This window comes from Eleutherodactylus coqui, chromosome 7, assembly GCF_035609145.1.
Source record: "Eleutherodactylus coqui strain aEleCoq1 chromosome 7, aEleCoq1.hap1, whole genome shotgun sequence".
Lineage (NCBI taxonomy): Eukaryota > Metazoa > Chordata > Amphibia > Anura > Eleutherodactylidae > Eleutherodactylus > Eleutherodactylus coqui.
Genome location: NC_089843.1, coordinates 218,347,820 through 218,371,439, shown reverse-complemented (window position 1 = coordinate 218,371,439; position 23,620 = coordinate 218,347,820). Strand labels below are relative to the sequence as shown.

General features: G+C 47.1%; 1 protein-coding gene across 1 annotated transcript; it reads right to left on the bottom strand.

Annotated features, from left to right (window-relative positions):
• Positions 1 to 1,610: 1,610 nt before the first annotated feature.
• COQ2 (coenzyme Q2, polyprenyltransferase) lies at positions 1,611 to 18,247 on the bottom strand. Its single transcript, XM_066574394.1, is given in 8 exon segments — positions 1,611 to 2,368; positions 7,161 to 7,349; positions 8,608 to 8,741; positions 10,774 to 10,859; positions 14,052 to 14,173; positions 15,954 to 16,120; positions 17,918 to 18,173; positions 18,175 to 18,247. Coding segments are annotated over 8 exon segments (1,152 nt in total). The 5' UTR covers positions 18,244 to 18,247; the 3' UTR covers positions 1,611 to 2,239.
• Positions 18,248 to 23,620: the final 5,373 nt, after the last annotated feature.

Here is a 23,620-nt window from a genome sequence, read left to right as displayed (position 1 = left end):
GGAATTGCTGATTAGGGCAGAAGTAGGGAAGAAAAAGTTAATATGCATCCGGGATCAGCACACACAGCAATGCTGCTTAGTGAATGCCGGCAGGAGAGCCACGGCCCCTGCCAGTATTCACTAACGTGGTGAGCGGGCTCTGTGTGCCATAGGTTCGCCATACAGCCATAGACTCAGTAAGCCGCCAATGAGCGTTTCAGTAAAGTCTGTTCAAGGATTTTAACTATTCGGACCACTATCAATATTTTAAATTAGATAGTGATACCTGACATTTCTGTAAAGAGAATCTACACCTAACGCCATAAATATTTTAAAAAAAATATATAGTTTTTTTTTTTTTTTCCTACAAGGATCAGTGCGGACATTTCTTACTTTCAGCCGGATACTTCCTCACCAAAGTTTTACATGGCATTTATACAGTTGCAAGAAATTCTGCATAGACTACTAATGTGATCTTTGTTCACCTATCCTTGTGACATGGATAGTATCCTACCTATACTAATAGAACACAGTTGAACGGTTCATGTCTTTCATTGAGCACATTAAGTAATCCTCTCCAGTGCAGGGAGAACAAGTAAGTGAACCCCAGTGTTAATGACTTTTACAAAAGCTTAATGTGAGATAATACCTGTTTCCACTAAGGTGATGAGATTGGATGTTTGTGGGTTTTTGAGGTGCTTTGCCCATTAAATAAAGGCACAAACAGACTGGTTACTGATAAAGCTGTTCTTATTAAGAAAGATTGCATTAAAGGGGTTGTCTCGCGGCAGCAAGTGGGGTTATACACTTCTGTATGGCCATATTAATGCACTTTGTAATGTACATCGTGCATTAATTATGAGCCATACAGAAGTTATTCACTTACCTGCTCCGTTGCTAGCGTCCCCGTCGCCATGGATCTGTCTAATTCTAATGTCTTCTGGCGTTTTTAGACGCGCTTGCGCAGTCCGTGCTTCTGGCTGGTGAATGGGGCCGCTCGTGCCAAAGAGCTGGTCACCGCGTCGGCATCGTAGCTTCGCCCCGTCACGTGTGCCGATTCCAGCCAATCAGGAGGCTGGAATCGGCAATGGAACGCACAGAGCCCATGGTGCACCATGGGAGAAGACCGCAGTGCATCCCTGGGAAAGGACCGGCGGCCATGTTAGGGAGAAGATTTTTTAAAGTCCTTATTTCGTCGGATCGGTGAGTAGCAAGCGGTTTAAAAACCGCTTTAAATTGCTATTTTGTGACAGGGGGAATGGGCTAATGTAAAATTTTGATGTTTGCCGCGCGACAACGCCTTTAAGATGTGGTACACCATAACCAACTAACTTTCAGAAGACCTCAGAAAAGGTGTTGGAGAGATGCATGAAGATAGAAAAGGCCACAGCAGCATTACTAAAGACCTGGGATTATTCCACTATTTGAAAAACGCTAAAGAAGAATGAGGTTCATAGAACTACATGTTTAAAAAAAAAAAAAATCACTGCTCTATAAGATCATTGCAGCCTATCTCAATTTTAGCGGAGACCATCTGGTTGTTCAATAGCGCTTCTGGTAAAATGGGCTACAGCTACACGAAAGTGGAACACAAATACCCAATCCTAACTTTGGAGAGAAACCCCCCCCCCCCCCCCCCACTGCATCCCAACACTAAAACCTCATCCAAACTGCAGTGGCGTGAGGGAACATAATTGGGGCATGCTTTGCTGCCGAAGGGCCTGGACACTTTGCAATCATTGATAAAGCAATGAAGTCTACAGAAACATGTAAGGACCGCAGTTCATAACATTGAGCTGAAACCTTGCATGCACCAAGACAATAGGCCAAATCACACAAGTAAATCGGCTGAAGAATGATTGAAAACAAATGTTTGTTTTTGGAATGGCCCAGTCACACTCCTGACCTTAATTCTACCGCGATCCTATGGCATATGACTTGGGGAGGGTTGTGCACACAAGGCATCCCACAACTATTGATTAACTGAAACCTATACAGGGAGGAATGGTCAGAAATTCCTCACTGTTGTGCAACTCTTATGTGCAGCTGCAGGAAATCTGTGGTGGAGGGTATTGCTGTAAAAGGGGGATCTACTGGTTATTAAATTCAAGGGTTCACTTACTTTTTTTTGCCCTTGCATTCAGGATGCTTAGTTAATATGCTCAATAAAAGACATGAATAGTTCAAGAGCTTATTAGCAATCAACGCAGAAATCCTTAGGATTTTCACCATACCAGCTGTGGCGCAGCAAGTCATTGTCCTAATTTGTTCCGTGTGATTTCCACAGATTCCCCAGCACAATACCCAGGAACAGTAAAAACCCCACTGTGCGATTTGCTGTAAACTTCTTCCAGCAATCCTCTGCATTGTTTATGTCCAAAGTATAGATCTAAAAATTGAAAAAGACAGAACAAAGTTACTTCTAATGGAACGTGTATGATAATGTTAGCCATAGACAGAGGTTTTGTTTTAACGGTGTCTACCACAAATGTTGTCTGCAAAGCCTCGCTCAAGAGCTACCAACTGGGAATAGAAAGCTCCAACAGACTGAGTTTTCCCTTCCGCCCATGATAGCACCTGTATGAGGGACCACCTCCCATCCAGACAGGAACCTCGCAGGTTGCTTTTTAAGGCAAGAGCACCCGCTCCCCCACCTCCTCTGTTTTCTGTCCATGGGAGAGGTAGAATGGTGGAAGAATTCTTCCAGGTCCCTTTACTTCCTATTGGAGGCTTTCCGGTCTAGCAGAAGACTGCACTAGGAGCAGGTAGGACGTCTGGGTTAACCCTCTGCCCCTGTGGCAGATGCTGGATTTCCCCTATCTCCTAAGCACTGGGGTTTTCCTGGTACTTATTACGGTCTTTCCGTGAAGGACTGTAGTATATGCTGCCCGTCTTGTTCCTCCTGGTGTGGGTGTTGCACTACGTGTCTGCAAGGACCAGATGTGGCCTCGCTTCCGGCAGTGGACACTGTGGTGTCTGGTTGCCAGGAGTCTGTGACCCGTATACGGCCTGACTTCCGCTGAGCGGGCACTGCGCCGGAAGTAGTCGTGATCCAGGAGAGTGGTGGAACCACTGAGGAGGGCACAGTCAAGCCGGAATTATTATGAGGCTTTGCCAGTGACTCTTCTGGTAGCGATGAGTGCCACTTGGCATGTGGAGGAAGGCAGTTTTTGATGACATCATCTGGGGAAGTCGTTTTCGTACAACTGTCCACTAGTTGGGCAGCATCACCTGGGAGCCAGGGAACTTTTTATTTTCTAATCTAGAGAGCCACAGCCAAGACACAGCATGTTTTTGCAAGGTACACGCTGCATCGGGTTCTATCGAACAAGCATAACAATGGGGAACTGAATGCCCGGATTCTGGTCCTGAGGGCAATATGGTAGGTGGGGTAAAAAGGGTTCTTACTAGAGATGAGCGAGCATACTCACTAAGGCAAACTACTCGAGCGAGTAGTGCCTTATGCGAGTACCTGCCCGCTCGTCTCTAAAGATTCGGGTGCCGGCGGGGGAGAGCGGTGGGGAGGAATGGAGGGGAGATCTCTCACTCTCTCCCCCCCTCTCTCCCCTTCTCACTCCCGCAACTCACCGATCTCCCCCGCCGGCACCCGAATCTTAAGAGACGAGCGGGCAGGTACTCGCATAAGGCACTACTCGCTCAAGTAGTTTGCCTTAGCGAGTATGCTCGCTCATCTCTAGTTCTTTCCTCTACTTTGACGTTATTCTTTTCCTAAATCCTTATGGAAGCATTTTCTTTTCTGTTGTAGGGACCTTTTTAAAATCCAAGGAAATGTTTAAGACTAAAACATATGGAATGTGTAAAGAGAAGCTCCCTGTGTCATGTTATAGTAATATATGTATTCTATAGTATATTATATCTTTTCATATGTTTCTCACATCAGCCTATGCAATATCTATATATATATATTTATTAGTATGTCTACCTTCTTAGTAAATAGTTAGCAGCTAAACGGTTAACTGGCTCAATATTGTACACTGGTGTGTGTTGGATTCTTGTGCGGTATCTCCCACACATGGTTCCCCAGGGCATAGCACGGCTCTCCAGATGTGTTTCTTACAAGAAAGATCTGGGATGCCCACCTCTCATAGGGGGGGGACTGGTCCTTACCGCCTCCTTTGGATTCCTTAGGCCAAGCAGGGATATTGATAAGTCTATTCTAGTTTCGGTTCCTAGAAATCATGTGTTTAGTAGTAACACACACCTTAAGGCGTTAACATGTGTCATTCATTACAAACTAAGCCAATCATGAGTTGTTATGACGTTGTGGGCGTCTATTTGTAATTTTTGGGTATATCTATACCATGATGTTAATAATAATCCAGAAGTATATTGCCTTTGATACAGATGTGTGTGTCCCCGGCTATAAGCATGCTGTTCTCATAATTAATTTGGAGCAGACGGTGAAGTCAGAGGGAACATGATTTGTGTTCCCATAACAGTCATACACAAAACTCCTTTGCTGACAAGGTCTATTAAGAATATTATGGAGATTATTAATGCAGAAGTTCATAGTTCTCTGGAAGTTTATTTAAAAATTGTTGCCTAGTACCTCAGGGGTTAAATCTTCCCATTATGAGGCACAGTCTAGTGAGTCAGAGGCTATGGAAGAGGGCGAACCTTCATCATCAGAGGAAAAATCATAAGAGGATGAACAAGCAGACAACCCCTTATTTAAGGCGACTGACACAGATCACCTACTTAAAGCAGTTAGGTCTACCCAGTATGGACATCGAGGACGTCAAAGACCTAAACGTAATAGAGTATTCCCTATTCAAAATACAGTCAAGTTTTTTATAGAAACATCCTGATAAAAAATATCCCTTTTCTAAAAATAGATACCCTGTAGCTAAAATTTCAAAAATAACAGCATTGGCTTCAGAAGACCTGGGTTGCCTTAGGCCACTGCTCTCCTATCTTACGAATCTCTATTACCTCCTTTAAAGCTGAGTTCACACAGGGCAGATTTGCCGCAGAAATTCTGTGCGGAATCTCGCCGCGGCAAGTCCACCTGCAGCCGCTAGTCCCGGGATTAGCCAGCCATGTGGAGGAGATTTGTCAAAAATCTCGTCCTCACAAGACGGCCAATCCGTCGCGGTAAAGCCGATGCTGCGCCGCGAATTCCCTGGCCGCAGCATGTCTATTTAACCCCCCCGGTGTGGCAACGCTCCTCTCTATGGGAGTGCCGGCTGCAACGGAAAAGCATGCAGCCAAGCAGCTCTCAAAACCAGCGGCTAAGTGTTTTTTCGCTGCGGCAAAACCGCAAGATTTCTGGCGGGATTCCGCCCTGTGTGAACCCAGCCTTGTATTGTGGCCACTTGTGTAGCCAGATCCTTAAACATTTGCGTAGAATAATTAGAATTCCAGATTGCTAATAAAACCCCAAAGGATCAGTTGCTAGAATCTTTACCTACTATGTCTAAAGCTATTGATTGCATTGTGGAGGCATCTGGTGATGCACTTAGGTTGAACCCTTTCCAATCCAATGTCGGGCCTGCCCCGACATCATCATTTCCCTCCACAGCTCCGATGTCGGGACAGGCCCGGCACTGCAGTGCAGGAGTGCATCTGCACCCGATCATCAGACACATCGGGTGCAAATACACTTCTGCACTGGTCCTCATCAAGGACCCCCGAGGAGAAGGCAGAAAGGGTTTTCAACCCTTTCTGCCTTCTCCTTTGCACATTACATAGCGCTATGTAATGCAGGAGATTCCGGCCGGCGATCATGTGACTGCCGGTGTCACCTGACCCCCAGCGGTCACATGAACGCCGAGCCGGGAGCCGGCATCGTGGGGGGACCTGCTTACCTGTCCGGCGTCTTCCACATTCTCCCTTCTGTCTCCCGGCTCGGCGATCATGTGACCGCTGGGTGCCACCTGACCCCAGCGGTCACATGATCGCCGAGTCGGGAGGCAGAGGGAGAATGCGGAAGACGCCGGACAGGTAAGCAGCCCCCCCACGGTGCAGTGAGCACCTGCACCCTCCTGAACTCTGTCAGTTCAGGAGAGTGCAGGGAAATGTATTTTTTCTCATCCATTCTCCCCAGCTCCGATTTATTTGGAGCTGGGGAGAATGAATGAGAAAAAATAATTGGATTGGAAAGGGTTAAAGGGGTTGTCCCGCGCCGCAACGGGGTTTTTTTTTTTTCAATAGCCCCCCCCCGTTCGGCGCGAGACAAACCCGATGCAGGGATAAAAAAAAAAAAAACGGGTAGTACTTACCCGAATCCCCGCGCACCGGTGACTTCTTACTTACCTTGTGAAGATGGCCGCTGGGATTTTCACCCTCGGTGGACCGCAGGTCTTCTGTGCGGTCCATTGCCGATTCCAGCCTCCTGATTGGCTGGAATCGGCACACGTGACGGGGCGGAGCTACGAGGAGCCGCTCTCCGGCACGAGCGGCCCCATTCAGAAGGGAGAAGACCGGACTGCGCAAGCGCGTCTAATGGAAACGAGGACGCTAGCAACGGAACAGGTAAGTGAATAACTTCTAATAACTTCTGTATGGCTCATATTTAATGCACGATGTACATTACAAAGTGCATTAATATGGCCATACAGAAGTGTATAACCCCACTTGCTTTCGCGGGACAACCCCTTTAATGCAAAAACAGCAGCTTTGTCAAATTCAGCTTTATGTGCTGGAACAAAAATTCATGTAATATATGCAGAATTGATGGGTTTTTCTCCCTGCCCTCCACAAAACTTAATAAAATTTATACAAAGCAGTATATGTACCCAGAAAACTACAGCTCGTCATGCAAAAAATAAGCCTTGTTATGGCCACGTTGATGGAAAAACAAAAAGTTATGGCTTTTGAAAAGTGGAGATGAAAATCCCCAAAAAATCTTTGCTTCCTGAAGCCGAAAATAGGCCGAGTCCTTAAAGGGGTGAATCCAATTCCAGTCAACCAGGTAGACCGTGAATGCTGAGGGGAATCCAGACGACTTGTAAGGTTTTCTCCTGAGGTGCTGCACTTAAAAATCAGTTTACAATAGAGCAATACTGAAGTCAAGTTTGCAATCGGCATGGGTCTTCCACCAGAGAATAACACTGCCTAATATCCAGCATTAACCCAGTATCGGATATTGTCATCTCCAATCTTATTGGATGCTACAGCCTGATTTAGAGATATACTCGTATGTTAGTAAAAATGGGTACCTGATGGACGAGGTGCCCCCCAATGAGCGCAACAGCAGCGTAGTAGGGCGCAGTCTGATCACAGTTGAGTCCGGTTAGTGTCAGTCCGGTAAGCATGGCTAGACTGAAGCCACTCAGCCAAGGCTTGGTCTGCTCATTAAAGCGTAGAGCTGTTGACTTCACCCCGACCAACACGTCATCTGCCTTGTCCTAAAGATGGAGGAAATACTTTATTATAAAGGAAACCAATGTTTTCAAGTACAGGAAATTTATAATGCAAGTATATATTATATATACAGAATGTAAGTTAAAAGCATCGACTAAGGGCTTAGACGACCAGATGCACAAACATGCATGCCGCAACGAGGAAGGATGAGGTACATGCGTGTCTGCACCTATTACTGTACTTTTTGCGCATGCGCAACACACCCTTTAAAATGGCTACTTAGCCTAATGAGGTCCAGATGTGTTCTTGTCCTCGTGTTTTGCGCAGTGTTTCATGCTTAACCTTGCATATTTGCCCACCTTCCATAGACTTCTATGGGGCATTTGCTGCAGGAAAATACAGCAGATACTACTTTTTTCAAGTAAAAAGCCCTCATGAGAACGAACCCATTTAACTTCTCTTTGCTCAAATACTCGTACAAACTCCCAAAAACTGTAAAGAACCAAATAGCCAAAAAAGGGCAAAAAATATCACTACCACAATCTAAATTTAAAAAAAGCCCCTCGTCTCCAATACAATAATAACCTTTATTCAATATACATTAAAATCCAGACAAACATACAGAAAGCATTGAAGTCAATGGAAGCCGTCTGACCTGCGGCCCTTACACAATTGACATTGCGTCATCACCTAAAAATCTGTACTGCACATGTCCGACAGCTGGCTGTGCAGACCATCCGCAGTACAGAGAAGAGGGGGGGAAAAAAAGCAGGTACGTGCGGAATCCGACCTGACGTGTACAGGTGGCCTTAGTGGTATACAAGGTCACGAATTAGGGCTTCTTCACACGTGCTCGTGTGAAGAAGCCTTAAGGCATTATCCACAACAATGACACTCGCGGATCACCAGGGAACGTCAGGGTAACTTCTCCCAACATCTGTGATCTTAACAGGTTCCAAACGAGTATATCTTCAAGAGCAGGAAAACCAGGGAGAAAATTTGAAGGATAAGTTCACTCTTCCTGCAATGCGGAGTGATGATCCTGAAAAGGACGTCCCCGTGATCCTGCAGATTCACCACTAACGTGTCACCCTATTGCTCTACACAAATCAATCCTCCTTGGGCTTTACTAAAAAGGGGCTTTCTCCCAACATGTTTCCCCCTTCACTAATTATCACAAAGGGTTCATCAGAGGATATTCATCCTGTTCCCTGTCCGCCACACATGTAGAGGATGTGGGCTAGACATTCAGATAATGACATAGAAGACAGGAAGTGTTGACTAAACCGACAACGTGATTACCTGATGAGCATAGATGGTATCATATATTAGCGTCCACATAACTCCAGAGGCGTACAAAGGGAGGCACACGGACCAGTCACAGGACCCTTTAATAGCAGCCCAGCCCAGTAAGGCTCCCCAGTTAAATGTGAGTCCTGTCAAGTTAACATTTAAATAAAGATGAATACATTTGACACAGTTAACGATGATTTATAGCTAAGGTCTCTTCACTCGTGGTAAATATGTGTGATTTATCCTCAGAAGGGTACCTGTCACCTTTGAACCTCCACGAACTACTATAAAAAGTAGAAGATGCCAAATCCAAGCCTATGTGCAGCAGTTCGAGTCCTATAGGTCACTCATTGTCCAAATTTTTACTACTTACTTACCTGTTAAGATCCGGATTTCAAACCACCTTTATTTTTTGTCCAAATGGAAGATGGACTTTGACTGTACATCATCTCTTCCACAGGTGGAGGGAATCCTGATATACACCCTAATTCCACTTTTTCGGGTATCAGGAGGCGGCTTACAAGCCCTATGAGTTACATAAAAGGCTTCCCTGTTTCTCCCCCTTATGCTGGCATCGTGGTGCAGACAAGGATCTCTTGTTACGTAACTTTTGGGACTCCCATAAACTGTTGTTTTTTTGGCTGAAACGTCCATGTAGTAACTTGTGAGGCCTTGGGTGTCAACGTGGGTCAATGTGCAGCCCTGCACCTCCTACTCCTGACCTCTTCTATGGGAACGTATGGGAAATCGGTACTGAAACATCTTATCAAAGCTGCAAACCTGCATCCCAGCTGACGGGTAGTCCTCCTGTTCTGGCTCACTGCCTTCATAAAAGTGGAGAACATTATGAGAATGGAGTAATTCACCAGTGTTACGCTGCATTCACACGGGCTCGTTCTGTCTGATTCCGAGATGGCCAATGGGAACAAAACCCATTTATTTGAATGCGTTAATTCACATGAGCATTTTTTCTCTCTGACCAATAGTCCAAGATAGAAAAATCCCCGCCTGTCCTATTTTTGGGCAATTCTTGTTTAAGAATCGCTGATTGTTTTCGGATCGTGAAAAAAATGCATTGCACAGATCATGTGATTTGCATGCGAGGGCAATGTGTTTTAACGCAGGTTACTACAGGGACCACATAAAAAAAGGAACCATGAAGTGCAGAGCAGTGAAAAAAGCATGAAAATAGCATGGAAAACGGTTCATATTATCATCATATTCTTATTACTTCGTTACGGGTTGCCTCCTTAGGGCTCCTCTCAATGGCCCTGCAGCGTTTTACCGATTCTGTAAAAAACGGCTCACAGAGTATAGCGCAACGCCACCATCTGTGTCCAATACGAATTCCGTGGGGAGTACTAGTGCTGGTTTCTAAAGGGGACATTTGATGGATGGCTGGTCTACATCTTTGGTGAGAGTGCATCATTAGCCCTGATTGTCTTCCCCACTCTGCCAAGGGGTTTCTTGGAGTGCTACTGCCTGGTGACTTCTTTGGCTGATAGCACAGAGAACACAGTGATAACACTGAGGACAGATAATGATGTCACCTGCAGTCCTATGTAACACCACAGAGAACACAGTGATAATGCTGAGGACAGATAATGTCACCTGCAGTCCTGTGTAACACCACAGAGAACACAGTGATAATGCTGAGGACAGATGATGATGTGATCTGCAGTCCTATGTAACACCACAGAGAACACAGTGATAATGCTGAGGACAGATGATGTACAGCAGATGTCACCTGCAGTCCTATGTAACACCACAGAGAACACAGTGATAACGCTGAGGACAGATAATTATATACTGTAGTACAGCAGATGTCACCTGCAGTCCTATGTAATGGCACAGAGAACAGTGATAACACTGAGGACAGATAATGTACTGTAGTACAGCAGTGGAAATAATCACCTCGAGTAGCAACGGTTTCAGGTAAAGCCGATAGCTTTCGGGCGGATTACGAACGTTAGCAGAGGTTTTACTGTACTAACCTTGCATGCCGTTATGTTTAGTCCTCACCAGCAGGCAGCACAGATACAGCGAGTGTTCAGAAAGATAACAATTGCAGATTTGGAGTTAGCGTCTTTTACGCTATTTGCTAATTACAGTAGGAGGGGGATTTCCTTAAGTCACAATTACATTGAATGACTACTACACATAGCTGTAAGTTACCTAATACGAGCTGGGGCCAGTAAGTTATCCTCTTCATCAATGGATAGGTAAGTACCAGCGACAAAGAAGCAGCTCCTAAAACAATACTAAAGAAAATGTTACAAGGTAAATACACCAGCTAGGGCTCCCCGTCCTGCACGGAAAATAACAAGATCCATTAACCCCTTGAGTGGCACACCCGGAAATTTTCCGGGACGAGCTCCACTGCCCATAGCGATATAGCCCGGAAGATTTCCGGGCTATGTATCACTATGGGAGCTGCAGAGCACAATGCCACAAGCTGTGACAGTGTGCTCTGCCTGCACAGACCCACAGAGAACAAAGCAAGGGCTTTGAAAAACCAGCAGAAGATATTGCCGATGTGCCGGCAATCTCCTGCTTTGTTTACAGGTTGCCATAGACACCATCGGCTTGTCAGAAGCAAGCCGATGGTCTCTGTGGCAGGGAGAGCTGGTGCTTGGCTGTGAGAGGACAGCTAGGTACCAGCTCTTACAGCAGAGATCAGAGAAAACCTCCGATCTCTGCTGTGTTAACCCTTTACATGCTGCAGTCTATGTGACTGCAGCATGTAAAGGGCTGTCACTGCAGCATGTAAAGGGCTGTCACCAACGGACCCCCGGAATGTGATCAGGGGGTCCTGATGGGTCCCTGTGGAAGTCCCCTAAAGGGACAAAAAATTAAAATAAAAATAAGAAAAAAAAGTTAAAAAATTATAAAAAAAAATAAAAAAAACACTTGTCTCCCTTTACTTTGTAAAAAATCAAAAATACAATCACACATGTGGTATCCATGCGTCGTAATGACCCAGAGAAGGAAGTTAATGCATTATTTAACCCCTTAATGACATGGCCCCTTTTTTTCTTTTTTCCCCATTTCTTTTTTTCCTCCCCCGTTTAAAAAAATCACAACTTGTCCCGCAAAAAACAAGCCCTCATATGGCCATGTCAATGGAAAAATGAAAAAGTTATGGCTCTTGAGACGCAACTGCAAAATTAGTTGAAATTCAATGATTAGACCATTTTAAAAAACCTGCCCTGGTGGGCACGACAGGGTGGTAGGAAACCCGCCACTCAAGGGGTTAATAGTGTTGGCCCGGAATCACGCGACCGTTCTTATGCACAAAACATGTCCACGTGCCATACACAGAGACTAAAGTCCATTGATTACAATGGGTTGGTTCACATAGGCAGATTTTGCTCACGCATTTTGTTTACGCAAAAACTAATAAAACTAATTGGCCATTTCAATTAGACAGAGCAAGGTTGCGTATTTTTTGCTACTACTGCAGCCACTATGGTGGTCACTGTTAGTACTGCGGCCACTATGGGGGGGGGGGGGGGCTGTCACTATTCAGGCTCATTCACACAGGCGTAAGCACATTTCAGCATATATGCACAAAAAAAAAAAAAAAAGCTTCCGCCCACATTTTTTGGCCACTCCAGTGTGTTTTAATGTGTGCAAATACACTGCATATCCGTGCACGCTAAATAGAATGCAGACAGACTCATTGAAATACATACGCAAGTTTCCTATGTATTCACTGCGTATTTGCACCAGCCCATTCATCAGCCTGTTATGGTGCGTAATATGTACCAAAATAGGTAATGCTGCATATTTTTACATGTGATACGCAATCACTTGATAAAATACGCTCCTGCGAACGAACCATAGAAAACAATAGGTTTTGTTCACACATTCACTCATGTGAATGAGCCCTTACTATACAATTACAATCAGCCCTTTGAAGGCAGCCATAAGGGTGGACACCCACTGGCGTTTTTTTCTCCACTGTGCTGCGAGAGTAAGTGAAAAGTCTTGCAGCGCGAGAAAAACACTGGTAAATCGCTGGAACATCGCCAGTCTCTTCAATGGGGCCAGCGGCAGCAGCGCTAGCCCCATTGAAAAGATATGGAGAATGCTGAGGACTTCTGCCACAGCTGTGACAGGAGTTTCCTTCATCCCTGCGGGGATGTGGCAGAAGTGCAGAATGATATCCCATTGCTGCCGATCCCATTGAAAGCAATGCTTTCTGGCAAGCCCCGCAGTATAATTATCGGGAAAGGGCTTGAAATATAAGCCCTTCCCTGAAAAATCATCAATAAGTGGTAAAAAAAATTTTTTTTTTAAATTACTCACCTCTCCGCCGCTCAGACGCGTTCTCCGGATGGCTTCCCGACACTGCTGTCCAGCACTTTCAGCAGGCAGGAATTTAAAAATCCCCGCCTCCTGAAAGGGCTGTGCTGATTGGCTGAGGGCTCAGCCAATAGCAGCTAGTGCTTAGCTATTGGCTTAGCACTCAGCCAATTACAGAAAGTGTTTAGCTATTCGTTCATGAATAGCTAAGATAGTGCTAATCATGAATGAATAGCTAAGATAGTGCTAATCATGAATGAATAGCTAAGCACTATCTGTAATTGGCTGAGCGCTAAGCCAATAGCTAAGCACTAGCGTCTGAGCAGCGGAGAGGTGAGTAATTTAAAAAAAAAATCTTTTACCACTTATTGATGATTTTTCAGGGAAGGGCTTATATTTCAAGCCCTTCCCCGATAATCATACTGCGGGGCTGGCCAGAAAGCACTGCTTTCAATGGGATCGGCAGCAATGGGATATCATTCTGCATTTCTGCCACAGCTGTTACAGCTGTGGCAGAGGATTCCTTCATCCCCGTGGTCCCCGCGAGGATGAAGGAAACGCCTGTCACAGCTGTGGCAGAAGTCTGCGGCATTCTCCATATCTTTTCAATGGGGCTAGCGCTGCTGCCGCTGGCCCCATTGAAAAGACTGGCGATGTTCCAGCGATTTAGCAGCGTTTTTCTCGCACTGCGCTGCGAGACTTTTCACTTACTCTCGCAGCGCAGTGGAGAAAAAAAAGCCAGTGGGCTGATGTGGCCCTCAGAGAGAAAATTAATTTGACATTCCTGCTATATTTGTAGTGTCATGTGCCAAAGCTAACTGCGATAATACTAGCCATCCCTTCTAAATCCCCAGCTGCGGGTGAGCCTGCACTACGTCTTCCCCATACAGGTATGAGACGTTTTCTATAGAGCTGTCTGCTGTTATTGCTATACAAGAAGTAACAAATCTAAGGTTTTTTTAGTATAGCATGGGATCTAGTGGAGGAATGCTTATGGTATATATGTGGGACTTGGACAACCTCCTCCATGAATGTGAAGTTTAGGAAGGTGTCAGTGGGAAACACTTTATGAAAGTTACTTGACAAGTCCTCAAAGTAGTAAATGTAAAAATATACATTTGATATCTTAGAAGTAATAAGCTCACCTATAATAATTAAGACATAGCAGCACACCCAACGCCAAGGTAAGCTGACCTCCCAGGAAAACCAAAGACTGAAAACGGGTGATGTCTCCTGCAGCGAGCGGCCGATTAGCTGTTCTTGCCACCTTTGAAGGAAAGAAGGTGCTAGATCAGGGGGTCAGAGAAACCCAAATAGTGATGCACTCACTCGCAATGGAGAGAAAGAGAGAGGGGGAGAGAGAAAGAGAGAGGGGGGAGAGAGAAAGAGAGAGAAAGAGAGAGGGGGAGAGAGAAAGAGAGAGGGGGGAGAGAGAAAGAGAGAGAAAGAGAGAGGGGGAGAGAGAAAGAGAGAGGGGGGAGAGAGAAAGAGAGGGGGGGAGAGAGAAAGAGAGGGGGGGAGAGAGAAAGAGAGAGGGGGGAGAGAGAAAGAGAGAGGGGGAGAGAGAAAGAGAGGGGGGAGAGAGAAAGAGAGGGGGGAGAGAGAAAGAGAGAGGGGGAGAGAGAAAGAGAGAGGGGGAGAGAGAAAGAGAGAGGGGGAGAGAGAAGGAGAGAGGGGGGAGAGAGAAGGAAGGAGGGGGAGAGAGAAAGAGGGAAGGGGGAGAGAGAAAGAGGGAGGGGGGAGAGAGGAGAGAGGGGGGAGAGAGAAGGAGAGAGGGGGGAGAGAGAAGGAGAGAGGGGGGAGAGAGAAGGAGAGAGGGGGGAGAGAGAAAGAGGGAAGGGGGAGAGAGAAAGAGGGAAGGGGGAGAGAGAAAGAGGGAGGGGGGAGAGAGAAAGAGAGAGGGGGGGAGAGAGAAAGAGAGGGGGGAGAGAGAAAGAGAGGGGGGAGAGAGAAAGAGAGAGGGGGGAGAGAGAAAGAAAGAGGGGGGAGAGAGAAAGAAAGAGGGGGGAGAGAGGGGGAGAGAGAAGGAGAGAGGGGGAGAGAGAAAGAGGGAAGGGGGAGAGAGAAAGAGGGAGGGGGGAGAGAGAAAGAGAGAGGGGGAGAGAGAAAGAGAGAGGGGGAGAGAGAAAGAGAGAGGGGGAGAGAGAAAGAGAGAGGGGGAGAGAGAAAGAGAGAGGGGGGAGAGAGAAAGAGAGAGGGGGGAGAGAGAAAGAGAGAGAGGGGGAGAGAGAAAGAGAGAGGGGGGGAGAGAGAAAGAGGGAGGGGGAGAGAAAGAGAGAGGGGGGAGAAAGAAAGAGGGGGGAGAAAGAGAGAGGGCGGAGAGAGAAAGAGAGAGGGGGGAGAGAGAAAGAGAGAGGGGGGAGAGAGAAAGAGAGAGGGAGAGAGAGAAAGAGAGAGGGGGGAGAGAGAAAGAGAGAGGGGGGAGAGAGAAAGAGGGAGGGGGGAGAAAGAGGGAGGGGGGAGAAAGAGGGAGGGGGGAGAAAGAGGGAGGGGGGAGAAAGAGGAGGGGGCGTGAGAGAAAGAGGGAGGGGGAGAGAGAAGAGGGAGGGGGGAGAAAGAGAGAGGGGGGGAGAGAGAAAGAGAGAGGGGGAGAGAGAAAGAGAGAGGGGGAGAGAGAAGGAGAGAGGCGGAATGGAGAATGGGGGCGAGGTGAGAGAGAGAGGGGAGAAACTTGCTGCTCATTGAAATTTTATGGAATAAAAAGAAAAAACCCACTAAGGCCTAATGCACACGGGCGTATTTACATTGTACAATCTGGCACGGCGCTCCACCTCCAGATTCCGCAGCAAATGCTGCCCATAAACATACTATTGAAATTGCTTGTCCATGAGCAGAAACCAATTGCAATTTTCTGCTCGTGGAGGGAAAATGGCAGCATGTTCTATTTCAGCCTGAACGTTTTCCATTGAAGTCAATGGATGCCGTCCGATCCACGACCCGTCTGCAGCTGACACTGCAGACAGACCACGGAATCCGCGTCATCTGCTAGCGACGGCATAATCTCTACTGCACACTGGCGAGCACATCCGCAATAGAGAATATTATACCTTTTTATCAAAGTCTTTATCCCACATATCATTGATAGTACATCCAGCACCGCGCATCAGTACCGCACCGGTACCAAATAGGGCAAGCATAGAAAAATCTGGAAGGCATCCTGGTTGTGCTGCAAGGGCGATACTCCAAGTGCACGGCAGATACAACAGCCAGGTTCCTGAAAAGCACAAAAAAGAATCAGAGAAATTAAAACAGGTTATAAAGGGTGCAAGCGAAATCCTATGCATCATGCCTAAGAAAGAGGGATTTGACAAGATAGTCGGATTCACCATTCAGACACGACATGCACAAACGTCAAATCAGAACAAGCCAAGTCTTTCAGAACAGATGTCTATTTGCATCCTCCTACTTTTGAAAATGGGAAAAAACCTACAACCCGCCTCTTCGCCTTGTGAGTGTAAGGCTGCGTTCACACGAGGCTGATTTGCCACGGAGTCTCCATGTAGACCCTGCGCTGCATTTACAGGAGCAGCAAAGTGGAGGAGATGTTCAAAATCTTGTCCAAATGCTGCAGAAAAAATTTGCATAAAACACGTTCAGAAATTGGCATGCAATGCATGTACTGCCCCCCGGTCACTGGGGGGAGCCACCTCTCCCCCAGCAGTGACGTCTCTCTGAATGGAGCGCTGGTCAAGCAAGCACGGTCAGCGCTCCATTGATTTCAATGGTGGTGATGGAAATATCCAAGCGGGGTCTGCTCGGGTACGTAGCAGTCCCATTGAAAGTGAATGAAGCACTTGAGCTCCATTCAGTCTCCTCCTCGCTGTGGGGGGTGCAGTAACCCTGAAATGGTTGGACGGGGGATACTGGACCCACGTTCTTGATATCAGCAGGGGTCTCAAAGGTGAGACCCCGCTGATCAGAAAGTACTCCTATCCTGCAGATGAGGGACAACTTGCTATTCTGGTACAACCCCTTTTAACTGCTGAAAACCTGAAAAAGCGGAATCTTAAAGGGGTTGTCCCGCGCCGAAACAGGTTTTTTTTTTTTTTTCAATAGCCCCCCCCGTTCGGCGCGAGACAAACCGATGCAGGGGTTTAAAAAAAAAAAAACGGATAGTACTTACCCGAATCCCCGCGCTCCGGTGACTTCTTACTTACCTTGCGAAGATGGCCGCCAGGATCTTCACCCACGGTGGACCGTGGGCTCTGTGCGTTCCATTGCCGATTCCAGCCTCCTGATTGGCTGGAATCGGCACATGTGACGGGGCGGAGCTACGAGGAGCAGCTGTCTGGGAGCTACGAGGAGCAGCTGTCCGGCACGAGCGGCCCCATTCAGAAGGGAGAAGACCGGACTGCGCAAGCGCGTCTAATCGGGCGATTAGACGCTGAAATTAGACGGCACCATGGAGACGGGGACGCCAGCAACGGAACAGGTAAGTGAATAACTTCTGTATGGCTCATAATTAATGCACAATGTACATTACAAAGTGCATTAATATGGCCATACAGAAGTGTATACCCCACTTGCTGCCTCGGGACAACCCCTTTAAGTCCCATTTGCACGCAAAGATGACCGCTCAAAATTCGATCAAAAGATAGCTTGAATGACAGATTGAGCGATCATTTTGCATAAACTACTAATGGGTACTAATGCCCATTAGTAGCTTATTAGCTTCATTTGCATGCAAATGAGCCTCCCTTCACTGTATGCAGATAACAGTGGGTGGTCTCTTATCTGCATACAGCTCCATTGTTCTCATAAGGGACTGCAGCTGAAAACAATGTTATCAGCGCTCCTGTGGAGAATCACAGCATGAGGTCCCTGCTATCAGCTGCCCGGCCAACCAATGGATTTTATGCTGAATTAAAAAATCATCGCTTGGCCGAAAAGTAAACGATGGTAGCATTTACACGCAATGATTATCGCTCAAAACACATCGTTTGAACGAATTTTGAGCGATATATATCGTTGCGTGTAAATGAGATGCGCTCTTATAAAGCGTTCTTCTTACCTATAGGTCTATCCAGCCTCATAAGCCTTAGGTAAGGCTGGACAGTCTTTGGCATGGCTTCAACCACGGCAGCTGCAGAAACCCGGGGCAATATCCACCCATTATGCGAGGTCCTCAGGGGGCGGCTCGGACACACAACGGGGCGCAGACATATTGGAGAAAGGGTGGGCGAACTGCTGGTGTAGCGCCATTTCGATCTCAGAAACGTCTTTTCACACTCATTTCTATAGCGGCAGCAGGCGGTGGACATATTGCCAGGTACATGCTCTGTACACGGCTCTGCTGACACGCACACGTGTCTGGATCATCGTGACCGTCGAGGCCATCCGTTATCTGAGGGAGGCAAAGGGCAATGTTACGTGTGGCTTTTCCTCTTTATTTCAGAATTACGCCGCGGTGTTACAGCGAATCACACTACAGCCGCCAATCCAGTTACACAGGCGCCCCCCCCACACGCAACTAAGATACAAACCATAGTGAGGGCTCGTTTACACGGGTGTATTTGCGCCACGCATTACATGTGCAGGGATTTCAATGGGTTCGTTCATATAAGCGCATTTTTTTCACGTGACGTTCAATCGTGTCAAAAAATGACAAGGCATGTCCCGTTTTGGTGCGTTTTGCGTGCCACAAGAGGCCATTGAAGTGAATGGAATGGCGCAAATAGCAGGAAACGTGCGTATTCACTGTGTCTGTACGTAGCAAATACATGGGCCTTTCTGCATCCTTTTTTTCGCATACATAAATACCCCGCAGCGCAACTGGAATCCGCAATGCAGCTGTGCGTCCAGAATATGCGGCAGGACCGGAATCCGTAGCGCAACTGTGCGACCGGAATATGCAGTGCAACTGCGTGATCAGAATACGCTTATACCCGCTGCACCGGTCCTGGGGCTGAATTCTACCATCCGGTCTAATGAGCCGATCCATGTTAAGCCTTAACGAGCCCAACGTCTACGGAGCCGTAATCCGCCAGCCGCATCAGAGTACGAGCGCAGCCTCCGATCTCCGACACGGGCCGCGGCGGGTAGTTGTGTTGGGTTCTAAATCTATAGCTCTACAGGCCTCCATATCATGGCAGCATATAGCGGGGTGGTACACAGAGGGCACTACAGAGCCCAGCTGCTGCACACATCAATGGCGCGTTCACAAGCGCGTATTCGTGCAGCGTTTCACGTACACATATTCTGCACAGGTAATACGCCGTAAATACGACACAACGGGTTCGCTCACGAGGCGTGACTTTTCTTTGTGCACGTTTGCGAACCACAAGCGCGGGTTGAAATCAATGATCCTGTGTAAAAGCTGCCGGAAACCTGCGTATTCGCTGCGTATATGTATTAGCAAAATCAAGGTGATTTTATGCGTATTTTTTGGTATACGCAAACTCACAATGCGTAAGTGCGTTTCGGCCGTGCAGTGTATTTGCGTACGCGAAACGCGCTTACAACCGTTTGAGCAAGCAGCGCCGTGAGAGCCAGACGCCATGACGGGAGCCGCTATCGTAAATAAGCGTGCACTCGTCTGCGACGACCATTGTTAGGGCTTGTTCACACTGGCAGTTCAGCCGCACAAATACGCTACGTGCTTGCGGGGCTGAACGCACTTTAGCCGCCGTATTTCACGCACTCCGGGGTTTGCGCACAAAATCACATTGACGGCCGTGGAGTCCAGCGGGCTCTTGCCACAGTCATGTCACGTAGTCTTTCACGCACGCAGGAATGAACCCATTAAAACCAATGGGGTCTATTCACTGCCTGTGAACAAGCCTTACAACGCTACAGTCAGCAGACGTTGGTTCTGGAGGCATGCTGGGACTTGTAGTCCCCAATAGAAGAAGCGTATAGCAGAGTAGTACACACATCACAGAGACACGCGCCAGCGGCTCTGACATGACTCCAAGGTGACGGAAAACCGCCGGTCCCGTGGTGATGACGTCACGCCCTGTAGCGAAGCATGCTGGGATGTGTAGTTTGTAAGTCCGCCCATGATGAAAACCGCTGATTGGTGGAGCCTTCTGACGTCACGTGACATTCTCCAGTCACATGACTCACTAGTGGAAGCGGAGGGGTGTTTTAGAGCGCAGTGCATATGGAGAGCTGCTGGGGCTGTGTGATAGCTGGGGGGGGGGGGGGGCATTAAATGCACATTGGGGGGCTGTGGAATGACTATTGGGTACATGGTGAGATGCTGGGGGTAGATTGGAAAGGCTTGGCATGTGTGGAGGGGCACTGGATGGTGGAAGGCTTTGTTGGCATTGTTTTAGTGGAGAGGGGTGCTTGTTTAACCCCTTAAGGACATGGCTTGTTTTATTTTTTATTTTCGTTTTTTCCTCCCCACTTTTAAAAAATCATAACTCCTCCTCTTTTTTTTTTTTTTTTTTGCGGTCCACGTTGTATTTTTCGGATGGTTCTTGTATTTAATTCACTGAAGAACTTTTAAAAAGTGGAGGGAAATGGGGGGAAAAAGTGCAACTCCGCCATATTAGTTTGGGGGCGGATTGTTTCTACAGTGTACCCGCTGCAGCACAAATGGTTTATTCTGTGGGTCGGTACAATTACTGCGATACCACATTTATATATATATATATTTTGCCTGTATTTCTTTTAAAAAAATAATATCTTTTAGAGAAAAATAAAGCGTATTTTCTGCGTCTGACAGCGAGAACCTTTATATTCTTCCACTGACATAGTTGGGCTCGTTTGTCGCGGGACGTCCTGTCATTTTTATTGAAACCATTTTGGAGTTCAAATGACTTTTTTATCACATTTTTTTTTTTTGTAACTTTTTGTCATTTTTCTAACTGTATACCATGCGGGGTAAATAATGCGTTACTTTCATGGACGCAGCGATACCAAATATGTTTTCTTTCTTCACGCCAGCCGATATACGTCGTTCTCCTCTGCAGGGGGGGAGAATGGAAGAGCCAGGAGCAGGAACTGAGCTACCGCCCCCTCTCTGCCTCCTCTCAGCCCCTCTGCACTATTTGCAATGAAAGGAGGCGGGATGGGGGCAGGGCTAAGTTCCTCAAATTAGCCCCACCCCTGTTCCGCCTCTTCCCATTGCAAATAGTGCAGAGGGGCAGAGAGGAGGCAGAGAGGGGGCGGGAGCTCAGTTGCTGCTCCTGGCTCTTCCATCCTCCCTCCCCCTGCAGATGAGGACGACGTATATCGGCTCGGCGTGGGAATGCAGCCTAAGGCAATAAAGGGATCTTGATTTCCTGGTCGGCTTCACTTGTTATTTGGGTTGATGGGTGGGTGTAGGCTCGGTCTGGATATCTCAGGTTTACTTCCCTTTAAACTGGAACAGTTCTTTCCATATATGTTCATACTAGGACTCTTGTTTGGTTTTAACCCTTTCCAATCCACTGTCTGACGACATTCTGATTGATGGCTGTACAGCTCCGATGTCGGAAGACATCCGGCAGGGTATTCTTACTGTATATTACTGGCTGCTCTGTTGTTGGGGGCCTCTCCAGCATGTCACATACCGCAGTACTTGCTATAGCCAGCAGATGGCGTCATTGTATAATGGCAGAAAGAGAAAGCCCCTAGGAAACCCTGAATCCAAAATTGGATTGCAAAGGGTTAAAGTCATAAACAACTGGTTTCAGAACTGTGTGGCCCTAACACATATTATCACCATCATATTTAACAGGTAAACGTCGAACCTGAACTAAAAGCAGGAAAAGACATTAGGGATTTAGACACACAGGGGAGGGATGGGGTATGGATTCAGTGGCCTTCAGTTATTGGGGTTTCTGAGCCTCTGGTATTCCGTCGTGTCTTGGAACTCTAACCAGTAGTACCATGTTTTTGTAACTTTTTCCTGGGTTCCTCTGAGTGTTGCTGTAAGGTCCTCCATCTCCATCAGCCCCTGCATTGTATTGAGCCATATTGCCACCGTAGGAGGGGTGGTCTGCTGCCAGAGTCTCGGGATGCAGGACCTCGCTGTCCCAACCAAGTGTCTTACTATTGAGTTCTTGTATGTCGATAGGGGGATCGTGTTGGGGTGTAGAAGGAAGAAAGCTGGTGTTTGGGAATTGGGTATTGTGTAAGTTTGGAGGTGATCCTCCAGACCTCCGCCCAGAAGCCCGCCAGTATCGGACAGTCCCAGAAGATGTGTAGAAAAGTCCCCTGTGCAGCTCCACATCTCCAACAGAGAGGTGAAACCGAGGGGTATATTTTGTGTAATCGAGAGGGCACCCTGTACCCGGATTCCTGTATCTTGCTGGAAATCGATGCGGAGTGTGTGAGTGTAAAGATTTTTTCTCTTTCCGCTGGAGAGAGGGTGATTTTAAGGTCTTCTTCCCATCCCGGTGGGTGTGGGTCTGATTGAGGATGTTGTATATGCTGGCAGGGTGTGTCTGGATGGTCCTTCTGTGCTACATATTAATTCATAGTGTGTTTTTGCACGATTGAAAGTGCTTGGGTGGGGTAGGGATCTAAGGAAGTGTCTTAGTTGTATCGTCTCCCAGAAAGGTATTGGGTAGGGGTCCGTTAGCCTAGTCAGTGCGTCCATTGTTAACCATTGGTCTTCCTGTAGGAAATGAAGTGCTCTGAATTTGCCTTCTTGGAACCAGCGGCGGAAGGCCTTGCTCTCGTTACCCAGCGGGAATGCGGGATTCCCTAAAATCGGGAACATGGGAGATGGTTTGGGTGCAAAATCTGGTCTTGCGAACACTTTGTATGCTGTCGTCACGGTGGGACCAATGGGGGGGTGCTGGGCCGACTCCGCGGGAGTCTGCTCTTGGATCCATGGGAGTACCACTAGAGGAATAGGAGTGGTTGCTTGCTCTATGGCAATCCACTGTTTAAGGGCCCCGTGTCTATGCCAGTCGACTATGCGAGCCAGATGGACCGCTTGGTGGTATGGTGGGAAGCTCGGGAGGCCCATTCCCCCTTCTGTTTTCGGTCTTGTTAATATGTTTCGTGCCGTACGTGGTGGTTTATCTGCCCATATAAATTTCGTCATCAGAGATAGGAGGTGTTGGAAAAATTGCCTGGGTGTGTGGATAGGGAGCGCTTGGAGCAGGCATAGGATTCTGGGAAGGATATTCATTTTGAATATCGCGCATCTTCCGAACCACGAAAAATGGCCTTTTGTCCATGTGTTTAAGTCTGTCCTGATTTTACCTAAGAGCAAGGGGTGGTTTGCTGCGTATAGGTCTCCGGGATCTGCTGTGATATTGGTGCCCAAATATTGAATATGGTGGTTCGCCCAGGAGAAGGCGAACGAGTTTTTAAGGTCGCTAACAAGTGCTGATTGGAGAGATATATTGAGGGCCGCTGATTTATGGTAGTTAATTTTGAAGTTTGATAGGTCAGAGTATCGTTTGATTTCAGCTAATAGATTTGGTATTGAGATTCTTGGGTTGGTAATGAAGAACAGCAAATCATCTGCGTATGCCGCGATCTTGTGTTCTGATTTGACTAGCTTGATCCCCGACACATCCGGATTGTTGCGTATATGATTTAGGGGGGGTTCTAGGCAGAGGATAAAGATTAGAGGTGATAGGGGGCAGCCTTGTCTTCTTTTGCTTTTTTACTTTAGATTTTTTATAAATATGGGAAAAGGCTTTAAAAAAAAAAAAAAAATTTTTTTTTTTTTTTCTAACTAATTTTCGCATTTATGCCCCAAAGGGCATAAGAACTTGCGCTGGTTTGATCGCTCCTGCAGTATTATGTAATGCCACAGTGTTAC